The sequence below is a fragment of the Delphinus delphis genome, chromosome 5, assembly GCF_949987515.2.
Source record: "Delphinus delphis chromosome 5, mDelDel1.2, whole genome shotgun sequence".
NCBI classification, from domain to species: Eukaryota; Metazoa; Chordata; class Mammalia; order Artiodactyla; family Delphinidae; genus Delphinus; species Delphinus delphis.
This window is the reverse complement of record NC_082687.1, coordinates 17,437,553-17,464,717: the sequence shown is the minus strand read 5'-3', so window position 1 is coordinate 17,464,717 and position 27,165 is coordinate 17,437,553. Positions and strand designations below refer to the sequence as shown.

General features: G+C 40.8%; 1 protein-coding gene across 1 annotated transcript in view; it reads right to left on the bottom strand.

Moving 5' to 3' along the window:
* METAP1 (methionyl aminopeptidase 1) overlaps positions 1–27,165 on the bottom strand; it is a 60,343-nt gene that overhangs the window by 29,538 nt on the left and 3,640 nt on the right. Inside the window, exon 2 of the mRNA XM_060012010.1 lies at positions 2,687–2,738. Within this exon, the coding sequence (XP_059867993.1) occupies positions 2,687–2,738 (52 nt within the window). The remainder of the gene's footprint in view (positions 1–2,686; positions 2,739–27,165) is intronic.

Sequence of the window (27,165 nt, the reverse complement as noted above, 5' to 3'; positions counted from 1 at the left end):
ATAAAAAGATACGTGTCAGCCATGTCCACCTTTTACTTTAGGAAAATGGGAAGCAAAGAAACACACTGAGTATATCAGTGGTGAGTGTAAAAAGTGTAGAATAATATAGTATTGAGATGTGAAGTGCTACAACTTTTACAGATCAAAGGCAATGGTACTGTGTAAACTCTGGCAGGAGATATGTGTAAGAAATATGCACCCAAGCATCAGCATTACATGCATTTAAGGACTTGACAACCTAACTGGTCTTCTTTACTATGACACATAAAAAGTAAATTCTGCTCTTAAGTCATTTAACTCACACTTGAAATATTCCTAAGGCCTGATTAGCTTCTGCAACCAAGAAAACTCCTGGTCCAAATGATTTCACTGGTGAATTCTACCAAACATTTACAGAAGAAATAAGACCAATTCTACACAACCTCTTCCAGAAAATAGAAGCGGAGGAAATGTTTCCCATTCTATGAGTCCAGGATTACCCTAATGCCAGATCCAGTCAAAGACATTAAAAGCAAATTACAGACCAATATCCCTCATGAACATAAATATAAATGGGTCATCTTTAATTAGAGATCAGTTCACATGAACTGTTTGTTACATTATTTCACTATTATTTCTTGGAATGAGGTGCTATCTTTTAAGATGCCCTGGTTCCTTCCCAGCCCAACATTCTTTTCCCCTAATCCCTTTCTCAATACTCTTCTTAGCCCTGGAGATCACCTTTCCCCACACCATTCCCTCCTCTAGGACTGTCATCCACAATGGTAGTTGGGTTCAATTTATTAGGGCGTGAAAGACACAGGGCTGGCAGCTGAGGGCTGACTCTACCCAACACAGCCCAAAGTGATCAAGAATATTAAGCTCACCCACTGAAGAAATCATCCCCTAAGATCCAAGAGGGCACAATCTGAAACACGGCACCATACTAAACTCTAGAGGTATAAGTAAAACACAAACCGTCTTAGTCCAATGCAGTAACAACTACTTAGGAAACACCAGCTGTTTAATTCTCTTGCAGTGTAAGTCATAATGAAATAGCTCTATCCTTAGAAACCCAATATTGAAGAAACAAGCATACTTCAATGAGTTGGCAAACACTTGCAGTAGAGACCCATTCTTTCTTTCTTTCTTTATTTATTTATGGCTGCATTGGGTCTTCGTTGCTACACACGGGCGTTCTCTAGTTGCTGCAAGCGGGGGCTACTCTTCGTTGCGGTGCACGGGCTTCTCATTGCAGTGGCTTCTCTTGTTGCGGAGCACGGGCTCTAGGCACACAGTCTTCAGTAGTTGTGGCACGAGGGCTCAGCAGTTGTGGCTTGTGGGCTCTAGAGCACAGGCTCAGTAGTTGTGGCACACGGGCTTAGTTGCTCTGTGGCACATGGGATGTTCCCGGACCAGGGCTCAAACCCGTGTCCCCTGCATTGGCAGGCAGATTCTTAACCACTGCACCACCAGGATAGCCCCAAGTTCTTTTAGTAACATACTCCTTCACCTAAATCCTTCAGTTCCCTGTGCTTTAAGTTCCTGAATATAAAATGTTAATAATTGGCTCAAAGAGCTCTAAAAATACCTAACACATTTGATATACAGTATTTAAAGTATAAGTGAATAAAATAAAATGGCATATTTAAACCAATCTCTACACTTTGCAGGTAGCAAATCCTGCCATTTATGCTTTTTAAACTCATTTATTCACATCATTTTTCCTCATCTCTAACCACATTTCCTCCCACAATAGCCTAGCATTTCCGTTAAATGTAGACTTCACTTTATACAACCACAGAATATATGTCTTTTTAAATTTTTATTTCCTTTTCCTTGAAATGGTGGTTAAACTGACCTCAATGAGATTTTTAAGGTATATACACATATAAAACAATCTACCAAACTTTATTAAATCAGCAAATTCCTTAAAAATATAAAGTAGATGAACTAAAAATACCAAGATCAGTAAGTTGAAAGAAAATCTTATACCAAGAACCACGTACTATCTGCCGATCCACCCATAAGGATGGCAATGCTGTAAGAAAAAAAGCCCTTGTCAATTTGCAAGTAACTGTGACGAGTTGTCCTGAGCTAGCCACACTAACGGCTTGAATTTATAGGATGAGTCGCGAAAGCAGAAAAGGCCATTCGAATCAGCAATAGATCAGTGTGGTTGACAGCAATAGCTAAAAAGCAGCCAATAGTTTCACTTTGTGGTGTCTCAAAAAGGAAAACTAAACATTAGACTGTAAGGAATAACATTAAAACATCCAAAAAACAAAGTGATATAATTTTGAGTTAGACAGCAACTGAAATTGAAACTAAACAAGAACAAAAGCGATTTGATTAAATGAAGCCAGATAGCTCGTGCGCCCTTGCCTACAACACACAAAGGCTTCTAGCAAAGGAAAGCGGGTGCCAGATGCCAAAAGTTTAGGATGTCCTCTGGTATTGCTCAAGCCAGATCCCACTCGTGGCAGCCATCTCATGTTACATATGTGAAACAAGATTAACAGAGATATTAGTCACGTTTTATTTAAATGATTACATACCACAAAGAACAAAAAATGTCCTAATTCTAGCTTTTGGGATTATACCGTCAGAACATTCAAATATATGCTTTCAGAGCTGGAAGAATTCTTGTCTTCTGCACAAAGCCACTTCTAAGAAAAATGGTATAGAGATGTGTGACTTTACTTACTTGCTTTCTTATGTAGTAACTTGTGAGTAGCCCAGCTTCCTTTAAAACATTCCTAAAAGGAACAAACATGAAAATTAGTGTCACACTTTCTTTTTTTTAAAAAAATTAATTTATTTTATTTATTTATTTATTTTTGGCTGTGCTGGGTCTTCGTTGCTGCACACGGCTTTCTCTAGTTGCAGTGAGCGAGGGCTACACTTCATTGCAGTGTGCGGGCTTCGCTTTGCAGTGGCTTCTTTCGTTGTGGAGCATGGGCTTCAGTAGTTGCGGCATGCGGGCTCGGTAGTTGTGGCTCACGGGCTCTACAGCACAGGCTCAGTAGTTGTGGCACACGGGCTTACTTGCTCCGCGGCATGTGGTATCTTCCCGGACTAGGGATCGAACCCGTGTCCCCTGCATTGGAAGGCAGATTCTCAACCACTGCATCACCAGGGAAGCCCCCAGGCTTTCCTTAATTAGAAATATTTTAAAGAACTTTATATATAAGAAATAGTTATTGGAAACCTTATTTGCGAAAATCAACATCTGTAACTTCACTACATTAAATATTTGGAAAAGCTTAAAAATGATAATGCCTATTTTAAAACTCATTTCATAAAGCAACCTAATGGATTAGAGACCTAAATGTAAGACCGGACACTATGAAACTCTTAGAGGAAAACACAGGAAGAACACTCTTTAACATAAATTTAACATAAACATAACAGCAAGATCTTTTTTGATCCACCTCCTAGAGTAATAGAAATAAAAACAAAAAGAAACAAATGGGACCTAATAAAACTTAAAAGCTTTTGCAACGTAAAGGAAACTGCAAACAAGCTGAAAAGATAACCCTCAGAATGGGAGAAAATATTTGCAAATGAATCAACGGACATAGGATTAATCTCCAAAATATATAAACAGCTCATGCAGCTCAATACTAAAAAACAAACAACCCAATCAAAAAATGGGCAGAAGACCTAAATAGACATTTCTCCAAAGAAGACATACAGATGGCCAAGAAGCACATGAAAAGCTGCTCAACATCACTAATTATTAGACAAATGCAAATCAAAACTACAATGAGGGGGCTTCCCTGGTGGCGCAGTGGTTGGGAGTCTGCCTGCCGATGTGGGGGGCGCGGGTTTGTGCCCCGGTCAGGGAGGATCCCGCGTGCCGCAGAGCGGCTGGGCCCGTGGGCCGTGGCCACTGGGCCTGCACGTCCGGAGCCTGTGCTCCGCAAAGGGGAGGCCGCAGTGGTGGGAGGCCCGCGTACCGCAAAAAAAAAAAAAAACTACAATGAGGTATCACCTCACACCAGTTAGAATAGGCATCATCAGAAAATCTACAAACAACAAATGCTGGACAGGGTGTGGAGAAAAGGGAACCCTCTTGTACTGTTGGGAATGTAAATTGATAACAGCCACTATGGAGAACAGTATGGAGGTTCCTTAAAAAACTAAAAATAGAATTACCATATAACCCAGCAATCCCACTACTGGGCATATACCCTAAGAAAAACCACAATTCAAAAAGGCACATGCACCCCAATGTTCATTGCAGCACTATTTACAATAGCCAGGTCATGGAAGCAACCTAAATGTCCATCGACAGATGAATGGATAAAGAAGATGTGGTACATATATACAATGGAATATTACTCAGCCATAAAAAGGAACAAAATTGGATCATTTGTAGAGACATGGATGGATCTAGAGACTGTCATACAGAGTTAAGCAAGTCAGAAAGAGAAAAACAAGTATCGTATATTAACACATATATGTGGAACCTAGAAAAATGGTACAGGTGAACCAGTTTGCAGGGCGGAAATTGAGACACAGATGTAGAGAACAAACGTATGGACATCAAAGGGGGTAAGTGGTGGGTGTTGGTGGGTGGTGGTGTGATGAATTGGGAGACTGGGATTGACATATATATACTAATATGTATAAAATAGATAACTAATAAGAACCTGCTGTATAAAGAAATAAAATTCAAAAAAAATAAATAAAGCAACCTAAACTTCAGATTACATACTTCAAATAAGCCAAAAAACATTAGTCAATATTGTAAATAGTAGCCATAGTTATATTTCAATTTCATGTCATCAAATTATTTTGAAGAATTTGAAAAGAACTCTGAACCAATGAAGTAATCATACACTGCAGGAAATAAAAATAAGGAAAATTTTGCAGATTCTTCCATGATTTATAGTAGTTTGACTCCCAGTTAGTCATATCGACTTTGTTTACTATGTGCTGACAGCCCTACTAGACTAGACTGTAAGCTCCGTGAGGGAAGGGACTATGTCAAGTTTACCACTATATCTCCAGAGCCAAGCAGAGCACCTGGCACATGGAGGAGTTTCAGTGAACACCTGCATATTGATCAGAATGGATAAATAAATAACTAGAAAGACTAGACTTTTCAGTTGGGAAAATACGTTCGTGTGACATAATTCAGACACCAGTAAGTAGTACTGAATTGGGAAAATGAATTCAAGTAGTAAATTGAATTCAAGTAATGAACTCAAGTAATAAATTGGAAAAATGAATTCAACCAGACATAGATTTTACTGATGTTTTGACTTTTATAGTCTTTCCTTCAAATAATTTAAAATTACTCAAATAAATCATTACAAATACTAAGAAATTTCACAAATCCCTACAAACGTTTTGACTTTGCAAACACACAAAAAAATCCAGGAATAAGAGGAAAGCTAAAGAAAAAATAGAAGGAGAAAAAAAGAAAAATCCCTAGGACTATGTAGTAATCAACACCCATTACACCAGTGATGCTAAAAGCTGCTTTCCCTAGAGATTTACCCAACAGCCTCGGCTGGTTTCCCCCTCCAGGGCCAGACCTTCACTACTTCCCCTTCACTCCCCTCGCATCTTCCGCAACCAGCAGCAGTTGAGTCAAAAATCCCAGATTAACCCATTACCTCCTACTACAACCTACAACCTCAACAGACTTCAACGGTATAAAAAGGTGTATGCAACATTAAAGACCTCCAGTTTTGAAGCTGAAACCGAGCTCAGTCTTTTGGGGAGGATGGGAGATATAGGAGGCAAAATAATGGTGCCTAAAGACGTCCGTGTCCCAATCCTCAAAACCTGTGAATATGTTAGTTTACAACTAAGGTAAAGGGGAATATAAGCTGTTAATCAGCTGACTTCGAGAATGGGGAAGACTATACTGTTTACCCAGATGGGACTAATGAGATCACAGGGTCCTTAAGAGGTGGAAGAGGAAGGCAGAAGGAGTCAGAGAAAGATGTAATGATGGAAGCATGGCCACAGAAATGTTACATCACTGGCTATGAAGACAGAGGAAGGGAGCCACCAGCCAAGGGATGCAAGAAGCCTCTAGAAACTGAAAAGAGCAAATAACACATTCTCCTAGAGTCTCCAGAAAGGAATGCCAACCTGCCAACACGTGCTTTTAGCCCTGAGACCTGTGTCAGACATACTGAACCGCAAGATAACAAAGCTGTGTTGTTTGAAGCCACCAAGTTTGTTGTCATTTGTTTTGGCAGCTATAGAAAACTAGTACAGGAAGGAAACTAGAGTTACCCCTATCTGTTGTCACTGCAAAAACCACTCACAACTGGCACAAAAATCAATTCCTCCCCACCATGGAGTTATAGGAAATTGGTAGAAAAACAAATATTTTTCTATGATTTTACCACAAAAGAGGATTATTAAGATTAATCGAAAAGTCCCAAGAACTAAAAAGGAATAAATTATTTCTTCAGTATTAACCTATTACATGAGGGGTTGCCAACCCCCGAGCCACAGACCGGTACTGGTCTGTAGCCTGTTAGGAACCAGGCCGCACAGCAGGAGGTGAGCAGCGGGCGGGTGAGGGAATGAAGCTTCATCTGTATTTACAGCCGCTCCCCATCGCTCGCATTACCGCCTGAGCTCCACCTCCTGTCAGGTCAGCAGCATTAGATTCTCACAGGAGCGCGAACGCTTCTGTGAACTGCACATGCAAGGCATTTAGGTTGTGCACTCCTCATGAGAATCTGATGCCTGATAATCTGAGGTGGAGCTGAGCGGGTGATGCTAGCACTGGGGAGCGGCTGCAAATACAGATTATCATTAGCAGAGACGTTTGACTGCCCAGAGACCTTAATCAATCAATTGCTTGCAGACTCACATCAAAACCCTATCAGTGAGTGGCAAGTGAAAATGACCTCAGGGCTCCCACTGATTCTGCATTATGGTGAGTTGTATAATTATTTCATTATATATTACAATGTAATAATAGAAATAAAGTGCACAATAGATGTAACATGCTTGAATCATCCCGAAACCATACCGCCCCCCCGCACCCTGGTCCATGGAAAAATTGTCTTCCACGAAAGCAGTCCCTGGTGCCAAAAAGGTTGGAGACCGCTGCATTACATAAGAAAGGAAAACTCAATGTTGAATTGTAATAGGAAGACAACCATAGTAAAAACTGTAAATTATCATTTACTAAATATATGTGCACTATACACCTATATCTCATTTCATCCTCACAAAAACCCTGCGAGGCAGATGGCACTGTCCCCATTTCACAAATGATAAAACTGAAGCACAGATGAACTAGATAATTTGTCTATCACATAACAGAACCGTACCTGGCAGAAGGAGGACGCAAAACCAGGATTACCTGACTACCGGTCATGCTTTCTCACTGTTTTACAGTGTGTGAATGGGCTGGGTGGGGTGGGGGGAGGGGTGTTTTGCGCATACTCAATTCAAAACACTGATTTAGCACCAAACCTGGAACTAGAAAACACAGGTGTGATTAAGCTATACCATGTGTTAGCTATACCATTATAAGCTCTAAAATTTTACCTTTAAATTTAGGAAATGATGATACTTACTACCAGTTTAATGGATCCTCAGTTGCTCCACCTATAAAGTGGGTTGATTTTCTCCAGGAGAAGATCACATAGCAGATTAAAGGAGATAATGCAACTAACATATATAAAAGTAGTTAAAGTGTCTAGCACATAGCAAGTATCAACGTATGACATCTTAGTGCTTATCACCATACCCAGCATTAAGCAGGTTTTCTCCACAACCGTTAGGGAAGAAACAAAGATAATGTGATCATATACACAAAAGCCTTCTAGGGGATTCCCTGGTGGTCCAGTGGTTAGGTCTCCACGCCCTTTCACTGCCAAGGGCCTGGGTTCAATCCCTGGTGAGGGAACTAAGATCCCACATGCTGCACAGTGCAGCCAATAAAAAAAAACCTTGTAGGGGCTTCCCTGGTGGCGCAGTGGTTGACAGTCCGCCTGCCGATGCAGGGGACACGGGTTCGTGCCCCGGTCCGGGAAGATCCCACGTGCCGCGGAGCGGCTGGGCCCGTGAGCCGTGGCCACTAAGCCTGCGCGTCCGGAGCCTCTGCTCCGCAACGGGAGGGGCCGCGGCGGCAAGAGGCCCGCGTACGGCAAAAAAAAAACAAAAAAAACCTTGTAGATGTAGAAGGAAACGTGAACTGCTTTCATCACTTTCCAGGACAGACTACAAGCTGCCTGCTTCATAGCCATCCTCCCCTTTCCTCAACAGCCAAAGAATCCTGCTAGAGTGGAGTTGTGGGAACACTGCTAAAAACATTCCCAGCCTCCTTGAAGCTGCAGGTGGTCACGTGACCCAGTCTGGCCAGCCAAGTGTAAGCCCAGTTGTTGGGTGGGGCTTCTGCAAAGCTTCTGAGAAAAGAAACATCTATCTTTTACTCTTTGCCCTTTCCCCTCTTCAAACCCGGAGATGTTGCCTTAAGTCAAGTAGCAGTGCTGTGCCTGCAAAACGACAAGCACACCCCGAGAAGCCTGGGTCCCTAATGACTTTGTGGAGCTGCTGTTCCAAGTCCCAACACATCCACCTCCAGACTCCTCATCATAGTAGAAAAACAATAACAGAGACGTCAGTAAAAAAACTCCACAACTTTAGTTTTGGTGGATATACTGGTTAGAAATTGCATTGGATTATGAGGTACGAAAACTCAAAGAACACTGGGATAAACAATCACTCACCTGTTTAATAAAAGACAAAAAGGGGGCTGGAGGAGTGATGGGTGAAAGCAGCGATAATAAAATCCCTGGAACCTGTAAAATGTTACCTTATTCGGGAAAGGGGTTGCTGCATATGTGATTAAATTAAGGATTTTATGATAGGGAAATTATCCTGGATTATGCAGGTTGGCCCTAAATGCCATCATCACGAGTGTCCTTGTAAGAAGGAGGAAGAGGGGGGTTCACACACAGAAAAGGAAAACGTAATGTGCCTAGGAGGGCAGAGATCAGAGTGATGTGGTAGAGCCCCTGGAGGGAGCGCGGCCCTGCCAGCACCTTGATTTAGGTTCAATGAAACTGATTTTGGACTTCTGGCCTCCAGGACTAAAAGAGGATAAACGTCTGTTGTTTTAAGCCACTCGGTGTGGGGGATTTGTTACAGCGGCCACAGGAAACTAATACAGTGACTAACAAGACATCAGGGCACACACTGAAACAGGGTGAGGGACTAACTACAGTCTTTCTGAAGCTTTTTCCACTTACCTGTACTTATTTATGGACTCAACTCCCAATTATCCACGGTAATTTTTAAATGGGGCAAGCAAAGTCACACGACCTACTTTAAGAAACCTAACTTCAGTCAGCAATTTCAACCTCTTCTCTTCCTTCCCTCTCCAAACTATTCTTCCTCATAGACATGATTGGCAAAAGTGACAAGACAGACTGGAGCTTCTTGTTTTCCTTCTTCCAGTCTAGCCTACAGCAGAGATGTTTATGGTAGTAAGACTGTCAGCAAGGAAAAGGTCAGGGATGGAAGGAAAGGAGTGAAGGGAGAAGTTCAGGGTAGGTCCTAGGACCGCAGTCTGAGTCCACCAAGCCCAGAGGCAAAAATCCCACCATGGCAGCAGCATGGTAGGCATGCTACTGCCATCCTTCACTTCCAGGCCTTAACTCCAATGTTTCCTGAACACCAGGCCAACCATCTGCATACCAACTATGCTTGGTACAATTTTCATTTTCATTATGCCAGCTCAGAATAAAGCAACTGAATGTCTGCCCAATGAGAACTAAGTATGGCTAAAGTGGCTTACATGTCTCCTAGGTATTGATATAGCCAATACTACAGCAATACTGTGAATAGTCTTCCCTGAAAAAAATCAAAGATTCCAGCTAAATAAACCCCTTTAAAGAATCTTAAGATATAACTGAATCAGGATCCAAAAAAAAAAAAAAAAATCAATAGGTAATTTGAAAAGGAAAACACAGTTTGAAAACTAGAAGAAATTTACAATTTTCTAGAAGATTAAATTTGCCAAGCAGGCGATTTCCCACCCAATAGCAACTCTACTCTGTCTTATATCTTATGTAAAATTGATAGAGATTTTTTAAATGCTACTATATTAATATATCCCAACACAAATAACCATTTTTAAAATGAATTTTATCTTCTACAGACAATGTACTAATTTTAAATGCTTGCTCAGGGCCATATATAATATTTTGAATGTCCAAATATTCAAATACAGATTAGAAAGTGAACATCTTTAATGTATAATGATACCATCTAGGCTTGAGTATACATTTCACTGTATCAATTCCTATAGTACAAGACTTAACATTTTCAGACCACTGAAGGCTTTGAGAATCTTGGGAAAGCAATCATTCCCCTCCACAGAAAAAAAAATTATCCATGCACATATAAAATACAGAGTGCCATGTGGTTGTAACGTGCACTCTGTACTTGTATGTATGAATGAGTGAATGAACAGACTTGTATGCCCATGTTTATATGAGCATAGGTGCTGGGCATTCAGCAGTGAACAATATAGGCCTATTCTAGACAAATATTACATGGCTAATCACACAATTTACTACATAGTTTAAGTCATAAGGGCTAAACAGAAAAAATACACAGTGCTATGAGAAGAAGTAGAAGACAAGAGCTAAAGACAGAGGCAGAGATAAGAGCCTGTTAAAAATTCTGGTCTATTGGGGCTTCCCTGGTGGCGCAGTGGTTGAGAGTCCACCTGCCGATTCAGGGGACATGGGTTTGTGCCCCGGTCCGGGAAGATCCCACATGCCGCGGAGCGGCTGGGCCCGTGAGCCATGGCCGCTGAGCCTGCGCGTCCGGAGCCTGTGCTCCGCAAAGGGAGAGGCCACAACAGTGAGAGGCCCGCATAACGCAAAAAAAAAAAAAAAAAAAAAATTCTGGTCTATTCTAATGACAACAGAAAAAGCCACTAAAGGGTTTTAAATGAAGGAACAACCTGATGATGACTTGAGTTTACAGCATCCCTGATCTCCATCCACACACCCCAAATTAAAACTTTAATACACAGAATGGTCCTGAAGAACTCCATAAAGCTGATTTTTAATACAGGCAGTCCTTGCTTTGCATAGTAGTAAACAATCATACAAGCTGTAACCGTAAAAAGCAATATTCAGGGCTTCCCTGGTGGCACAGTGGTTAAGAATCCGCCTGCCAATGCAGGGGACACAGGTTCGATCCCTGGTCCAGGAAGATCCCACATGCCACAGAGCAATTAAGCCCATGCGCCACAACTACTGAGCCTGCAGTCTAGAGCCCACGAGCCACAACTACTGAGCCCACGTGCCACAACTACTGAAGCCTGCGTGCATAGAGTCCGTGCTCTGCAACAAGAGAAGCCACTGCAGTGAGAAGCCCGCGCACCGCAACAAAGAGTAGCCCCCACTCGCCGCAACTAGAGAAGCCTGTGCACAGCAACGAAGACCCAACACAGTCATGAATAAATAAATAAATAAACAAATAAATAAATGAACAAGATGTTTAAGAAAAATTCTCGTACTGTAGGTTATAAATATACAGGAAACTGAAAAAGTAAAACTAATATTTGTTTAGTATACTGTAATTTAAAACATTAGATATATTGAAAATTAGGGTATTTTATTTCTTTATTTTAAAACTTATCAAGACTAATTTGAACACGTGTGCCTTCTTCCCACTGTATAACTCAGTAAACAGAGTGAATATCTTTGTTATGCTTGGCAGATTGTCACACTCCTTTTTAGGTTTAAAACAGCTTCCAAATTTTATCCTTTGCACTCTCAATACCTCTGAGAGTTCTTTTAATGTAAAGTTTTTTGTTGGTGTCACTTCCCCTGAGACACCAACATTCTTTTCATCACAACCATTTTCCTCATTTATGTCAACAAGTCTGTCCGACTTCCTCTGGCTGCACATCTATAGAGTCTCTAGAAAGGTGGGCAATGTCAACACTCCCCTGGGTCAGCTGTTTCTTCCACAACTCCATTTATGTTCCATTTAGATTTCACTTCCAGCATTAACACTTAGCACTTCTTTGTTGCACTTCCATCTTTGTTAGCCAATTCCTTCTTTCAATGATCCATTTTTGTAAAATGTCACATAAGTTTAATCATTGGGAAACAAGAAAGCTAGGCAACTACAGGCTCTGCTGTCTGCAAGAGAACCGAGTGACAGATGCACAGGGACCAATTGCTGACAGGCTTTGAACGAAGTGGAGGGACTGGTCACTCACTGATCAAGACGCACAGCTGTGATTTACGCAGTGATCTGAGGACTGAAGAGCTAGCAATGAAGTCTTATGTACTTCATGTCATTACTCATGTTGTTCGGAGACTGGTTTTAACTACTCTATGGTAACTAGATTCATGCATATCAAAACTGCAAAATAAGATCTGCCTTTATATAGCTGGCAACCCAATACAACCTATTTATAAACTTTTCTAAATAGGTTATGTGAACAAAGTACTTTTGCCTCACCCAGCATCTTTTTTTGACCTCACAGAAGCTGACACATATTTCCTTAAATAAAATAACATCTCTATCCCAACTGATTCATTTAGAGAACACAGAAGTTTACACACCAATTTAACTCAAGAAAGGGAGGGGAAAGAACGAACCATCAGAGAGGAGAGATACAAGAAGCATTTAAAATGTTAAAGAAAATTAGTATTTTCACCTAATTTTTTTAACACTACCAAAAAATCCATTGCCTATTTACTACTAAGGATAATTCATAATTCATAAAGGGTTTATAGGTAGGGACAACTCAAAACTCACATGATTTTCTAAATTAAGTGTAGGGCAGCAGCTAAAATCATGGACTTTGAAGTCAGACAGACTTGTCCCATAGCTTGATCATTTATTAGCTGTAAGGGGAAAAAAAAATCTTAATATCTCTGCGTTCCACTTTCCTCAACTGCAATGTAGGGAAAACTGTGTAAAAATGTGTGGCCAATAACAGTTTTATCAATTTTATTATTTTTTTAATAGATTTATTTATTTTTGGCTGCATTGGGTCTTCGTTGCTGTGCGTGGGGCTTTCTCTAGTTGCGGCAAGCAGGGGCTACTCTTCATTGCAGTGTGCGGGCTTCTCATTGCAGTGGCTTCTCTTGTTGTGGAGCACGGGCTCTCTACGTGCACGGGTTTCAGTAGTTGTGGCTCGCAGGCTCAGTAGCTGTGGCTCACGGGCTCTAGAGCGCAGGCTCAGTAGTTGTGGCACACGGGCTTAGATGCTCCGCGGCATGTGGGATCTTCCCGGACCAGGGATCAAACCCATGTTCGCTGCATTGGCAGGCAGATTCTTAACCACTGTGCCACCAGGGAAGTCCCTCAATCTTATTATTTTTAAAAGCAATTTAAACTTGAAATTTGAAAAGATGATGCACCTGTATATTTTTAACATGTCTGTGTCAACCCTGCCCTGAATTCTTAGCTTATGAAAACTTATGGCAGTTAGGCAGCTAGTGATGACTGTAACCTTTGTAGCTGACTAGCATCACTGTCCACGGAACCTGCGCATTGGGGAAGGGGATGCAAGAGTCGGGAAGAGGGACTTCCCTGATGGCACAGTGGTTAAGCATCTGCCTGCCAGTGCAGGGGACACGGGTTCGATCACTGGTCCAGGAAGATCCCACACATGCTTCAGAGTAACTAAGCCTGTGAGCCACAACTACTGAGTCCGCGTGCTGCAACGTCTGAAGTCCGGTCACCTAGAGCCCGTGTTCCGCAACAAAAGAAGCCACCGCAATGAGAAGCCCGCGCACCACAACGAAGAGTAGCCCCCTCTCGCCACAACTAGAGAAAGCCCACGCGCAGCAACGAAGACCCAAGGCAGCCAAAAATAAATAAAATTTTAAAAAGTCAGGAAGAACCTTAGGTTTGAACAGGCTCTCCAGCCAACACAGAGACCATCACAGAGAACAGCCTGCCAGCTCAAGGTGTGTGAGCACATCTTGTGACTAACCTTTGGCAGAATTCTAAGCTATTCAGACACAAAAGCAAACCTTAGGAAGCCAGGTTTTAGGGTTTTTTTTTTTAATTTTTTAAATTAAAGAAACATTGAGCAGAGACATCAGTAGCTACTGTAAAGGAGACAAAAGTCAGAGGTTCACAGATTTAGTCCAACTACAAAACCCAAACAGAATGTATGGCACAGCTATTTAAGGAACCACTGAACTGGTGATGAGTCTACCATCCTCCCCCACCAAAATCACCAGGGACAACATGGAAGTGCCCACCGGGGCACAAACACAGAGCAGTCCAGAAGCCCTCTAATTCTGGCTCAAGGAACAGGAAAGGGAACGCCTAGTGCTCAGAATACAGTCCACCTTCTTTTCTCATTTCTCTCTTCTCACACCCCAAACCCCAAGTGATCCTGAGGCGACCCACAATGTGAGCTCATAGGAGTCAAAGTTCTGAGGAAGAGGCATCTCCTCTCTCATCAGTGAAGCTGTGGTCCAGCGAGGGTGGGGTCGAACCCCATTACTTTCTTCTCTGTGTCCTCCTGTCATTTGGCCCAGACAAAGGCACCGTCATGAAGTATGCAGCAAAGCAGATAACTAAAACCCCAGCTTTCTGGCCAGAGGATCAAAAATGAGGATTCCCAAGGAACCGGAAAGTACCAGGAAGAAGCACCAGAAAGTGACCCCATAAAGTTGTTCATAATACAATACTGATGTGTGTGAGAACAGAATAGAGAGACCATCTTCCAGGTCTCAGGGACAGATCTGAATGGCACTGCTAGGTTTTGAAAACTGAACTGACACTGGACCCAAAGAAGGCATGTTAGAACTTGCAAGCTGAACCTAACCAGATTATTACCCAGCTAAAACTTAAAATATCAACATTCTTCACAAGATTTAAACAAGACTCAAGATCTCATAATATTCAAAATCCCTAGGATACAATCTAAAATTATTCAGCATATAAAGAACCTAGACAATTTCAATTTACAAGGGAAATGAGTCAACAGACACCGATGCTAAGATGACACCAATGTTGGCATTAACTGACAAACACTTTAAAGCAGCTATTATTAAAACATTCCAACAATCAATCAAAACACTCTTCAATCAATGGAAAAAAAAGAAAATCTTCGCAAAGAAGATGTAAAGAAAAACCAAACGAAAATTTTAAAATTGAAAAATACAATGCCAAACTAAAAAATTAATTGGATGTGCTCAATAGCATAATGAAGATGTCAAAGGAAAGATGCAGTGAACTAAAAGATTGAAAGAAATTATCCCATTTGAACACAGAAAAGATTTTTTTTAAAAAAATGAACAGAGCCTCAGGACCTATATGACATAACAAAGAAAATTACTAAGGGTAAAGAGTTAAATTACAGAATGTTTTTTTTTTAAAGGTCAATTAACTAAGATGATGTAACAGTCTAAACTGTATATATCAAACAACAGAGCTTCAAAATACATGAAGCAGAAAGTAACAGAAGTGCAAGAAGAAAAAGAAAAATCCACAATATAGTTGGAAACAAAAATCAACAACCATTCATGATAAAAACTCTCAGTAAACTAGAAGAGAATTTCCTCAACTTGATAATGATCATCTACAAAAAGTCTACAGATTATATCATAGTTAATGTGAAAGACACAGTGTTTTCTCCCTAAGATCAGAACCAGACAAGGATGTCTACTTTCAACATGCATATTTCAACATCATACTGGAAGTCTTACAATGCAACAAGGTAAGAAAAATATAAAAGGCATACAGACCGGAAAGGAAGAAATTAAACTGTCCCCATTCAAAGCTGACATAATTACCTATATAAAAATACCAAGGGAGGGCTTCCCTGGTGGCGCAGTGGTTGAGAGTCCGCCTGCCGAGGCAGGGGACGCGGGTTCGTGCCCAGGTCCGAGAAGATCCCACATACTGCGGAGCGGCTGGGCCCGTGAGCCATGGCCGCTGAGCCTGTGCTCCGCAATGGGAGAGGCCACAGCAGTGGGAGACCCGAGTACCGCAAAAAAAAAAACCAAGGGAAAAAAATCTCCCAGAACTAAAATATCAGTTTAGCAAGGCCATAAATACAAGGTCAACGCACAAAAACCAACCATATTTCTATATACTGGCCATGTGTAATTGGGAATACACAAAGTAACACCATTTACAATCACTCCTCCCAATATTAAATAAATAGTATAAATATAACAAAAGACGTACAGGAGCTGTATGCTGAAAACTAAGAAACAATGATAAAAGAAATCAAGTAAGAATTAAATAAATAGACATCCTGTGCTCTTGAAGTAGAAGACTAAATACAGGAAAGATGTCAATTCTCCCCAAATTCATTTATAAGTTTTTGTTTGTTTGTTTTTGTTTTTTTGCAGTACGCGGGCCTCTCACTGTTGTGGCCTCTCCCGTTGCGGAGCAACAGGCTCCGGACGCGCAGGCTCAGCGGCCATGGCTCACGGGCCCAGCCGCTCCGCGGCATGTGGGATCTTCCCGGACCGGGGCACGAACCCGTGTCCCCTGCATCGGCAGGTGGACTCTCAACCACTGCGCCACCAGGGAAGCCCCATTTATAAGTTTTAAGCAATTCCAATCAAAATCCCAACAGGAGGGGACTTCCCTGGTGGTCCAGTGGTTAAGACTCCACACTCCCCATGCTGGGGGCTCGGGTTCAATCCCTGGTCAGGGAACAAGATCCCACATGCAGCAACTAAAAATCCCGCATGCCACAAGGAAGATCCTGCGTGCTGCAACTAAGACCCAGCATAGCCAAATAAATACGTAATAAATAAATAAATAAATCCCAACAGGATTTTTTTTTAACATAGAAAAGCATGATTCTAAAATTTATATGCAAAGGCAAATTAGAATAGCTAAAACAATTTTGAAAAAGAATAAAACTGGAGGTATCTTATACTTTTTCTTATAATAAGGACATAATTTTTTCTATTTCTACTCTTAAAATAATGTTATTAGGAACTGGTATTGAATCCTATCAAATTAATTTTGTATCCTGCTACTTTACCAAATTCATTGATTAGCTCTAGTAGTTTTCTGGTAGCATCTTTAGGATTCTCTATGTATAGTATCATGTCAGCTGCAAACAGTGACAGTTTTACTTCTTGTTTTCTGATTTGTATTCCTTTTATTTCTTTTTCTTCTCTGATTACTGTGGCTAAAACTTCCAAAACTATTTAGAATAATGGTGACAGTGGGAAACCTTGTCTTGTTCCTGATCGTACAGGAAACGGTTTAAGTTTTTCACCATTGAAAATGATGTTGCCTGTGGGTTTTTCTTATATGGCCTTTATTATGTTGAGGTAGGTTTCCTCTATGCCCACTTTCTGGAGAGTTTTTATCATAAATGGGTGTTGAATTTTATCAAAAGCTTTTTCTGCATCTATTGAAATTATCATATGGTTTTTATCCTTCAATTTTTTAATATGGTTTTTCACATTGATTGATTTGGTATATTGAAGAATCCTTGCATTCCTGGGATAAACCCCACTTGATCATGGTGTATGATCCTTTTAATGTGTTGTTGGATTCTTTTTGCTAGTGTTTTGTTGAGGATTTCTGTATCTATATTCATCAGTGATATTGGCCTGTAGTTTTCATTTTTGTAACATCTTTGTCTGGTTTTGGTATCAGGGTGATGGTGGCCTTGTAGAAGGAGTTTGGGAGTGTTCCTCCCTCTGCTATATTTTGGAAGAGTTTGAGAAGGACAGGGGTTAGCTCTTCTCTAAATATTGATAGAATTCACTTGTGAAGCCATCCAGTCCTGGGCTTTTGTTTGTTGGAAGATTTTTAATCCAGTTTCAATTTCAGTGCTTGTAACTGGTCTGTTCACATTTTCTATTTCTTCCTGGTTCAGTGTTGGAAGGTTGTGCTTTTCTAAGAATTTGTCCATTTCTTCCAGGTTGTCCATTTTATTGGCATATAGTTCTTGTAGTACTCTCTCATGACCCTTTGTATTTCTGGAGCATCAGTTGTTACCTCTCCTTTTTCATTTCTAATTCTGTAGATTTGAGTCTTCTCCCTTTTTTTCTTGATGAGTCTAACGGTTTATCAATTTTGTTTAACTCACAAAGAACAAGCTTTTGGTTTTATTCATCTTTGCTATTGTTTCCTTCATTTCTTTTTCATTTATTTCTGATCTGATCTTTATGATTTCTTTCCTTCTGCCAACTTTGGGTTTTTCTTGTTCTTCTTTCTCTAATTGCTTCAGGTGTAAGGTTAGGTTGTTTATTTGAGATTTTTCTTGTTTCTTGAGGTGGGATTGTATTGCTATAACCTTCCATCTTAGAACTGCTTTTACTGCATGCCATAAGCTTTCGGTCGTTGTGTTTTCATTGTCATCTGTTTCTAGGTATTTTTTGATTTCCTCTTTGCTTTCTTCAGTGATCTCTTGGTTATTTAGTAGTGTATTGTTTAGCTTCCGTATGTTTGTATTTTTTACAGATTTTTTTTTCCTGTAATTGATATCTAGTCTCATAACGTTGTGGTCAGAAAACATACTTGATACGATTTCAATTTTCTTAAATTTACCAAGGCTGATTTGTGACCCAAGATATGATCTATCCTGGAGTATGTTCCATGTGTACTTGAGAAGAAAGTGTATTCTGTTGTTTTTGTATGGAATGTTCTGTAAATATCAATTAAGTCCATCTAGGCTAATGTTTCATTTAAAGCTGGTGTTCCACATTTATTTTCATTTTGGATGATCTCTGTCCATTGGTGAAAGTGGGGTGTTAAAGTCCCCTACTATTACTGTGTTCCTGTGAATGTCCCCTTTTATGGCTGTTAGTATTTGCGTTATGTATTGAGGTGCTCCTATGTTGGGGCATGAATATTTACAATTGTTGTATTTTCTTCTTGGATCGATCCCTTGATCATTATGTAGTGTCCTCTGTCTCCTTTTTTTTTTTTTAATTTATTTATTTTTATTTTTGGCTGTGTTGGGTCCCCATTGCTGCACGCGGGCTCTCCCTGGTTGCAGCGAGCAGGGGCAACTCTTCTTTGTGGTGCATGGGCTTCTCACTGCAGTGGCCTCTCCCGTTGTGGAGCACGGGCTCTAGGCGCCGCGGGCTCAGTAGTTGTGGCACACGGGCCCAGCCGCTCCGCGGCATGTGGGATCCTCCCAGGCCAGGGCTCGAACCCATGTCCCCTGCATTGGCAGGCGGATTCCCAACCACTGCACCACCAGGGAAGCCCCTCTGTCTCTTTTAATAGTCTTTATTTTAAAGTCTATTTTGTCTGATATGAGTATTGCTACTCAGCTTTTTTTTGATTTCCATTTGCATGGAATATCTTTTTCCATCCCCTCACTTTCAGTCTGTATGTGTCCCTAGGTCTGAAGTGGGTCTCTCGTAGACAGCATATATACGGGTCTTGTTTTTGTATCCATTCACTCAGTCTGTGTCTTTTGGTTGGAGCTTTTAATCCATTCACATTTAAGGTAATTATCAATATGCGTGTTCCTATTACCATTTTCTTAATTGTTTTGGTTTCGGTTTTGTAGGCCTTTTCCTTCTCTTGTGTTTCCTGCCTAGAGAAGTTCCTTTAGCATTTGTTGTAAAGCTGGTTTGGTGGTGCTGAATTCTCTTAGCTTTTGCTCGTCTGAAAAGCTTTTGATTTCTCCGTCAAATCTGAGTGAGATCCTTGCTGGGTAGAGTAATTTTGGTTGTAGGATTTTCTCATCACTTTAAGTATATCTGCCACTCCCTTCTGGCCTACAGAGTTTCTGCTGAAAAATCAGCTGATAACCTTGTGGGGATTCCTTTGTATGTTGTTACTTTTCCCTGCTGCTTTTAATACTTTTTCTTTGAATTTAATTTTTGTTAGTTTGATTAATATGTGTCTTGATGTGTTTCTCCTATGGTTTATCCTATATGGGACTCTATGTGCTTCCTGGACTTGGGTGACTATTTCCTTTCCCATGTTAGGGAAGTTTTCGACTATAATCTCTTCAAATATTTTCTCAGACCCTTTCTTTTTCTCTTCTTCTTCTGGGACCCCTATAATTTGAATGTTGGTGCATTTAGTGTTGTCCCAGAGGTCTCTGAGATTGTCTTCAATTTTTTTTCATTCTTTTTTCTTTATTCTGCTCCTCGGCAGTTATTTCCACCATTTTGTCTTCCAGCTCATTTATTCGTTCTTCTGCCTCGGTTATTCTGTTATTGATTCCTTCTACTGTATTTTTCATTTCAGTTATTGTTGTTCATCTCTGTTTGTTTGTTCTTTAGTTCTTCTAGGTCCTTGTTAAATGTTTCTTGTATTTTCTCCATTCTTTTTCCAAGATTTTGGATCATCTTTACTATCATTACTCTGAATTCTTTTTCAGGTAGACTATTTCCTCTTCATTTCTTTGGTCTGTTGGGTTTTTACCTTGCTCCATCACCTGCTGCGTATTTCTCTGTCTTCTCATTTTTTTTAATTTACTGTGTTTGGGGTCTCCTTTTTGTAGGCTGCAGGTTCATAGTTCCTATTATTTCTGGTGTCTGCCCCCAGTGGGTGAAATTGGCTTCCTGGTTAGGGGGACTGGTGCCTGTGTTCTGGTAGATGGGGCTGGATTTTGTCCCTCTGGTGTGCAGGGACACATCAGGTGGTGTGTTTTGGGGTGTCTGTAAACTAAGTATGACTTTAGGCAGCCTCTCTACTAATGGGTGGGGTTGTGTTCCCGTCTTGCTAGTTGTTTGGCATGAGTCATCCAGCACTAGAGCTTGCTGGCTGTTGGGTGGAGGTGGGTTTTAGTGTTGAGACAGAGATCTTTGGGAGAGCTCTCGCTGATTAATACTACATGGAGCTGGGAGGCCTCTGGTCATCCAACATCCTGGACTCGGCTCTCCCACCTTGGAAGGTCAGGCCCGAAACCCAGCCTGAGCACCAAGACCCTGCCAGCCACACGGCTTGGAAGAAAAGGAGGAGAAAAAATAAATAAAAAAATAAAAAAACGAACAGGACTTCCCTGGTGGCGCAGTGGTTAACAATCCACCTGACAATGCAGGGGACATGGGTTCGAGCCCTCGTCCAGGAAGCTACCACATGCCACGGAGCAACTAAGCCCATGCGCCACAACTACTGAGCCTGAGCTCTAGAGCCCGCGAGCCACAACTACTGAAGCCTGCGTGCCGAGAGCCCGTGCTCCACAACGAGAAGCCACCGCAGTGAGAAGCCACGCACCACAACGAAGAGTAGCCCCCGCTCACTGCAACTAAAGAAAGCCCATGCACAGCAATGAAGACCCAATGCAGCCAAAACTAACTAACTAAATAATTTATTAAAAAAAACAAAACTGAAAAGAGACTCAAAACAAATGGTAAAAGCAGACAAAATCACACAAAGAAACATACACACACACACTCACAAAAAGAGGAGAAAGAAAAAAAAAAGGAAAAGAGCAACCAAACATATAAACAAATCCACCAATGATAACAAGCACTTAAAACTAAACTAAGATAAAACCAAAACCAAAAATAGACAAAAACCAGAAACAAATTAGACACAGAAAGCAAACCCCAAGTCTACAGCTGCTCCCCAAAGTCCACCGCCTTCTTTTGGGAGCATTCATTGTCTATTCAGGTATTCCACATACACAGGGTTTACCAAGCCAATTGCGGGCATTTAGTCCACTGCTCCTGAGGCTACACAGAGAAATTTCCCTTTCTATTCTTTGTTTGCACAGCTCCTGGGGTTCCGCTTTGGTTTTGGTCCCTGAGGGCGTGTTGGCCGCCCTCAGGCATCTGTTTCCTGCCCAGATAGCACGGGGTTAAAGCAGTGGCTGATTAGAGCTCTCTTGCTCACTCAGGCCAAGGAGAGGGAGGGGTACGGCAGTCACAGATGGAATGCGGGGCATGTCTGTGGCAGCAAAGGCCAGAGTGACACTGCAACAGCCTGAGGTGCACCATGTGTTCTCCTGGGGAAGTTGTCCCTGGATCACGGGACCCTGGCAGTGGTGTGCTGCACAGGCTCCCAGGAGGGTGAGGGTAGTGACCTGCGCTTGCAAACAGGATACTTGGTGGCAGCAGTAGCGGTCCGTGCCCGCCTCTGGGGCCCAAGATGATAGCTGCAGCTCGTGCCCATCTCTGGAGCTCACTTAGGTGGTGCTCTGTCACCTGTGGGAACACAGAGCAGGAAGCCCCTCCCCTCGCGCACTCCAAGACAATGGTCTTTTGCCTCTTCGGCAGCTCCAGACTTTTTCCCAGACTCCCTCCCTGCTAGCTGTGGTGCACTAACCCCCTTCAGGCTGTGTTCATGCAGCCAACCCCAGTCCTCTCCCTGGGGTCTGACCACCGAAGCCTAAGCCTCAGCTCCCAGCCCCTCCCCCCATGTTGCACTCGTAGGTGCAACACAGGAGCACCTCAATATATAAAGCAAGTTTTAGAATACTTGCAGTGATTTCATTTATAAAAATCTCAAAAACACCAAAACTAAACAATGTATTATCTAAGGAATCAAACATGAAAAGCAAATGAATGATAAACACAAAATTCAGAATAGGGAGTTCCACTTGGGTGAGAGACACGTAAGAGCCTTCTGGTTTTACTTGCTTTACTAATAATGTTCTTTTTAATAACTTAGGTGGTTAAGTATAGAGGCATTTACTATATCACGTTTCTTTAGATCCTATGGATGACTTACTGTTAGTTTTTTATTCTATTCAACATCTAATAAAAACAAATGAGTAAAAAAAAAAAAAAGAAAACTTATAGATCCTGACTTTAAGGTACTTAAAAACCTCAATTCAAAAGCAACACTAAATCACATAACTGCATTTATATTTTTCTCCACATATTAGTAGTGAACAATGCAGAGTTATCAGTATTCAAATAGTTAAACCCATCACTAGCACCAATTAGTGAAACAATCAGTAAGAAAATTAATCCCCATTCAGAGGGGAAAAAAAAAAAAGCCATGCCATGTCTAAAACCTAATGGTACTTACATTTACCTATTTTACTAAATGATTTGAGCTCATAGCTTGATCAATAAAGCAGGGTAACCTTCAGAATCTGATGCAAAGGGCTGCCCTTTTTTACCTTTTATCAAGGCAGAACCAAAAAATACAAGTTCAAAATATGGAAAAGTCTCTGTTGCCTCCCACTATATGATGATAAGGAAACTGCTAAAGTCACAAAATTTCACTTATACCCAAACCACTCTTTAGAGGCCTGAGCCTATGACCCAGATAAATGTCACACTAGCCAACTCCAGCTGACAGGGATTTTAGGAATGCTTTCCAACAGACATGGCACAGCTCTGGTGTATCAGGAAGAAGTCCCCACTGAACTTAGCTATAAAACAGATAGGTTACTAGAGACAAAAACAGGAAAGAACTTTTTTTTTTTTTAATGGTAAGAAGACTTTAACATGAGATCTACCCTCTTAACAATTGTTAAGTGTCAATAATAATTTACATTGGGACTTCCCTGGCAGTCCAGTGGTTAAGGCTCCACACTTCCAATGCAGGGGGCACGTGTTCAATCCCTGGTCGGGGAACTAAGATCCCACATGCCGCAGGGCACAGCCAAAAAATTTATGTATATATAATTTACATTGTTGTGGGTACAATGGTAAAGAGCAGATCTCTAGATTTTATCCATCTTACTTGACTGAAATTTTATGCCTACTAATTAGTAACTCCCCATTTCCCCCTTCACCCAACCCCTGGCAACCACTCTTTGAGTGTCTGATTTTGACTATTTCAGGTACCTTTTGTAAGTGGAATCACACAGTATTTGTCTTTCTGTGACTGACTTATTTCATTCTGCACAATGTCCTCCAGATGCATCCATGCTGTGGCACATTGCAAAATTCCCTTCTTTGTTAAAATTGAATAGTATTCTGGGCTTCCCTGGTGGCGCAGTGGTTGAGAGTCCGCCTGCCCTGGTCCGGGAAGATCCCACATGCCACGGAGCGGCTAGGCCCGTGAGCCATGGCCGCTGAGCCTGCGCACCTGGAGCCTGTGATCCGCAACGGGAGAGGCCACAACAGTGAGAAGCCCGCGTAACGCAAAAAAAAAAAAAAAAATTGAATAGTATTCTGTTATATATTTATACCACATTTTGTTTATTTGTTCATCCATCCATGGATATGTAGGTTGTTTCCACAATTTAGCTATTGTGAATGGTGCACAAAGGGAAAACTCATTTGCAATGAATAATTGAGGGGAATTTTCAGAGGGCCCCCTTTCCTAGGTTCAACTATAGCTGCTAAATACACACATTGCGAAAGGCAGGCCTAGCTTACAGGGTGTGTTGAATTGTTCTTTATTCAAAGCCAGATCCGAGATTGATATCAATCAAAGAAAAAAAAGATTTATAATTGTTGAGCTGCCCAAGCATGAATAAGCAAATGCTTCATGTTAAAACTGTGAGGTCAAGAGAGGTTCAGGATCAAGCAGAAAGGATAATTATATTTATATTTGGTTACATTAAAACTTTAATATGGAGAGAATCCCAATGGTTGCTCTATAGAGTATTCCTGCCTATATTACATCAACTAAATGGATTTGCTATTAATACCAAAGACAATTCCTCATTTATAGAGAAGGAGCTACCATGCTAAAGCTCCTCCCTCCTGTCTAGAGCTGGGTATGTGTTTAGCAATGGGCTTATGTGTCTGTCATCCCCACCAAATTATTAAGACCAAACTAAAAATGTTGTAAGTATGCCAAATCTGAAACAGACTCACCCCCCCAAAAAAAAAAAAGTGACTAAAACTTCTACCACAAGCTATATCAATAGTATAAGATCACATCTACTTCCAATAGCCCTTCAATCTCTAAAACAGTAACTCAGAGTTAAAGATTTGTTCAACTTTCTACTATCTACCAACCAAATGATGCTTGGTTTTCACAAGTTCTACTGGAATAAAAGTATAATTCATGACAAGCATTTATAATACAAACATGTCAATAAAAGGAGATCTCCATTCACCACCAGAAGTTTCTCAAACTAGTAACAATCCATTGACTACACTGTGAGAACTACTAGCAGCTTGGGGTGCTTCAATCCTTGGTTCCTGGGTTCCTGTACCAGTCCTACTATTATCCTATACTCCCGAGTAAATCAAAATGATTTAAATTTCACAAGAACATTTATTGAAGAGCAGTTAAACAGTAGCTAAAAAAATTGAAAAGAAAGTAAATTCATACCATTCTGACAAAAACACATACAAGTATATGCACATAAATGTATATAAGAATATATAAATGTGTTTGTAAGAATACTCATCAAAAAACTCACAGAAATAATCACTGGGTAACTTTTCACCTGCATTTTCTAATTTTTTCTACAGCAAAAGTTATTTTTGTTTAAAAAAAAAATCACAACCTCTCTAGACCTTCATCCTATTCATTTTTTAATAAGAAGCTAAGACAGTTGTACCCAAACACCAATCTTACAACAATATCTAGGCATAGTGTGAGGTAATGTGAGGAATTTAAAGAAAATCCCTAGAAATAAAAAGTATAATATGGTAATACCTCCAAGGAGGATGAAGATGAGTTCCAGAAACACTCCGCATTCTCAGGAACTTTGTTACCAAAGGAGAAAGCGTCTTAGAGGGCAGGTCTGCATTTCAAAGATGCTACATGTTGGAAGGTCAATTCCTTCCTCACTTTCCAACTCCAACATACAAGATGCCCACCCACTTACTTTCTTACTGAAGACCCAATCAGTCACCTTACATCACCACTGTTTCTCTGAAAGAACCTATTGCAAGAATTTGTTCAAAATGTTCATAACAAACGATGCTTCCCCATTTCATAGAATATGTTTATTTACTACTTATATTTTTATTTTTTTAAATACATCTTTATTGGAGTATAATTGCTTCACAATGCTGGGTTAGTTTCTGTTGTACAACAAAGTGAATCAGCCATATGCATACATATATCCCCATATCTCCTCCCTCTTGAGCCTCCCTCCCACACTCCCTATCCCACCGCTCTAGGTGGTCGCAAAGCAAAGAGCTGATCTCCCTGTCCTATGCTGCTGCTTCCCACTAGCTACCTATTTTACATTTGGTGGTGTATATATGTCAATGCTACTCTCACTTTCCCCCAGCTTCCCCCTCTCCCCACACCGTGTCAAGTCTGTTCTCTGTGTACGTCTTTATTCCTGCCCTGCCACTCGGTTCATCAGTACCATTTCTATCTTTTTTTAGATTCCATATATATGCATTAGCATACGGTATTTGTTTTTCTCTTTCTGACTTACTTCACTCTGTATGACAGTCTCTAGGTCCATCCACCTCACTACAAATAAATCAGTTCATTACTTTTTATGGCTGAGTAATATTCCATTGTATATATGTGCCACATCTTCTTTATCCATTCATCTGTCGATGGACACTTAGGTTGCTTCCATGTCCTCGCTATTGTAAATAGAGCTGCAATGAACATTTTGGTACATGTCTCTTTTTGAATTATGGTTTTTCTCAGGGTATATGCCCAGTAGTGGGATTGCTGGGTAATATGGCACTTCTGTTTTTGGTTTTTTAAGGAACCTCCATACTGTTCTCCATAGTGGTTGTATCAATTTACATTCCCACCAAGAGTGCAGCATTCCACTACACCCTTTCCAGGATTTATTGTTTCTAGATTTTTTGATAATGGCCATTCTGACCAGTGTGAGCTGATACCTCATTGTAGTTTTGATTTGCATTTCTCTAATAATTAGTGGTGTTGAGCATCTTTTCATGTGCCTCTTGGCCATCTGTATGTCTTCTTTGGTGAAATGTCTATTTAGGTCTTCTGCCCATTTTTTGATTGGGTTGTTTGTTTGTTTTTTATATATTGAGCTCCATGAGCAGTTTGTATATTTTGGAGATTAATCCTTTGTCTGATGTTTCATTTGCAAATATTTTCTCCCATTCTAAGGGTTGTCTTTTAGTCTTGTTTATGGTTTCCTTTGCTATGCAAAAGCTTTTAAGTTTAATTAGGGCCCATTTGTTTATTTTTGTTTTTATTTTCATTACTCTAGGAGTCCTTAAACATTTTTAAACCTTCCTTATATCTGACTGTAATAGTATTAGACATAAGGCTATGTGTGTAATAAAACTATTTACTGAACACTGTGTGAGGCACTTCGCATGCTCTAATTTACCTTCACCTTAGCTCCATAAAGAGGGTGTACCATTAGCCCTCTCATAAAATAGGAGATGACTTACCCAAGGACATGGTCTCAAAAATTTTAAACCCAGGTCAGACTCC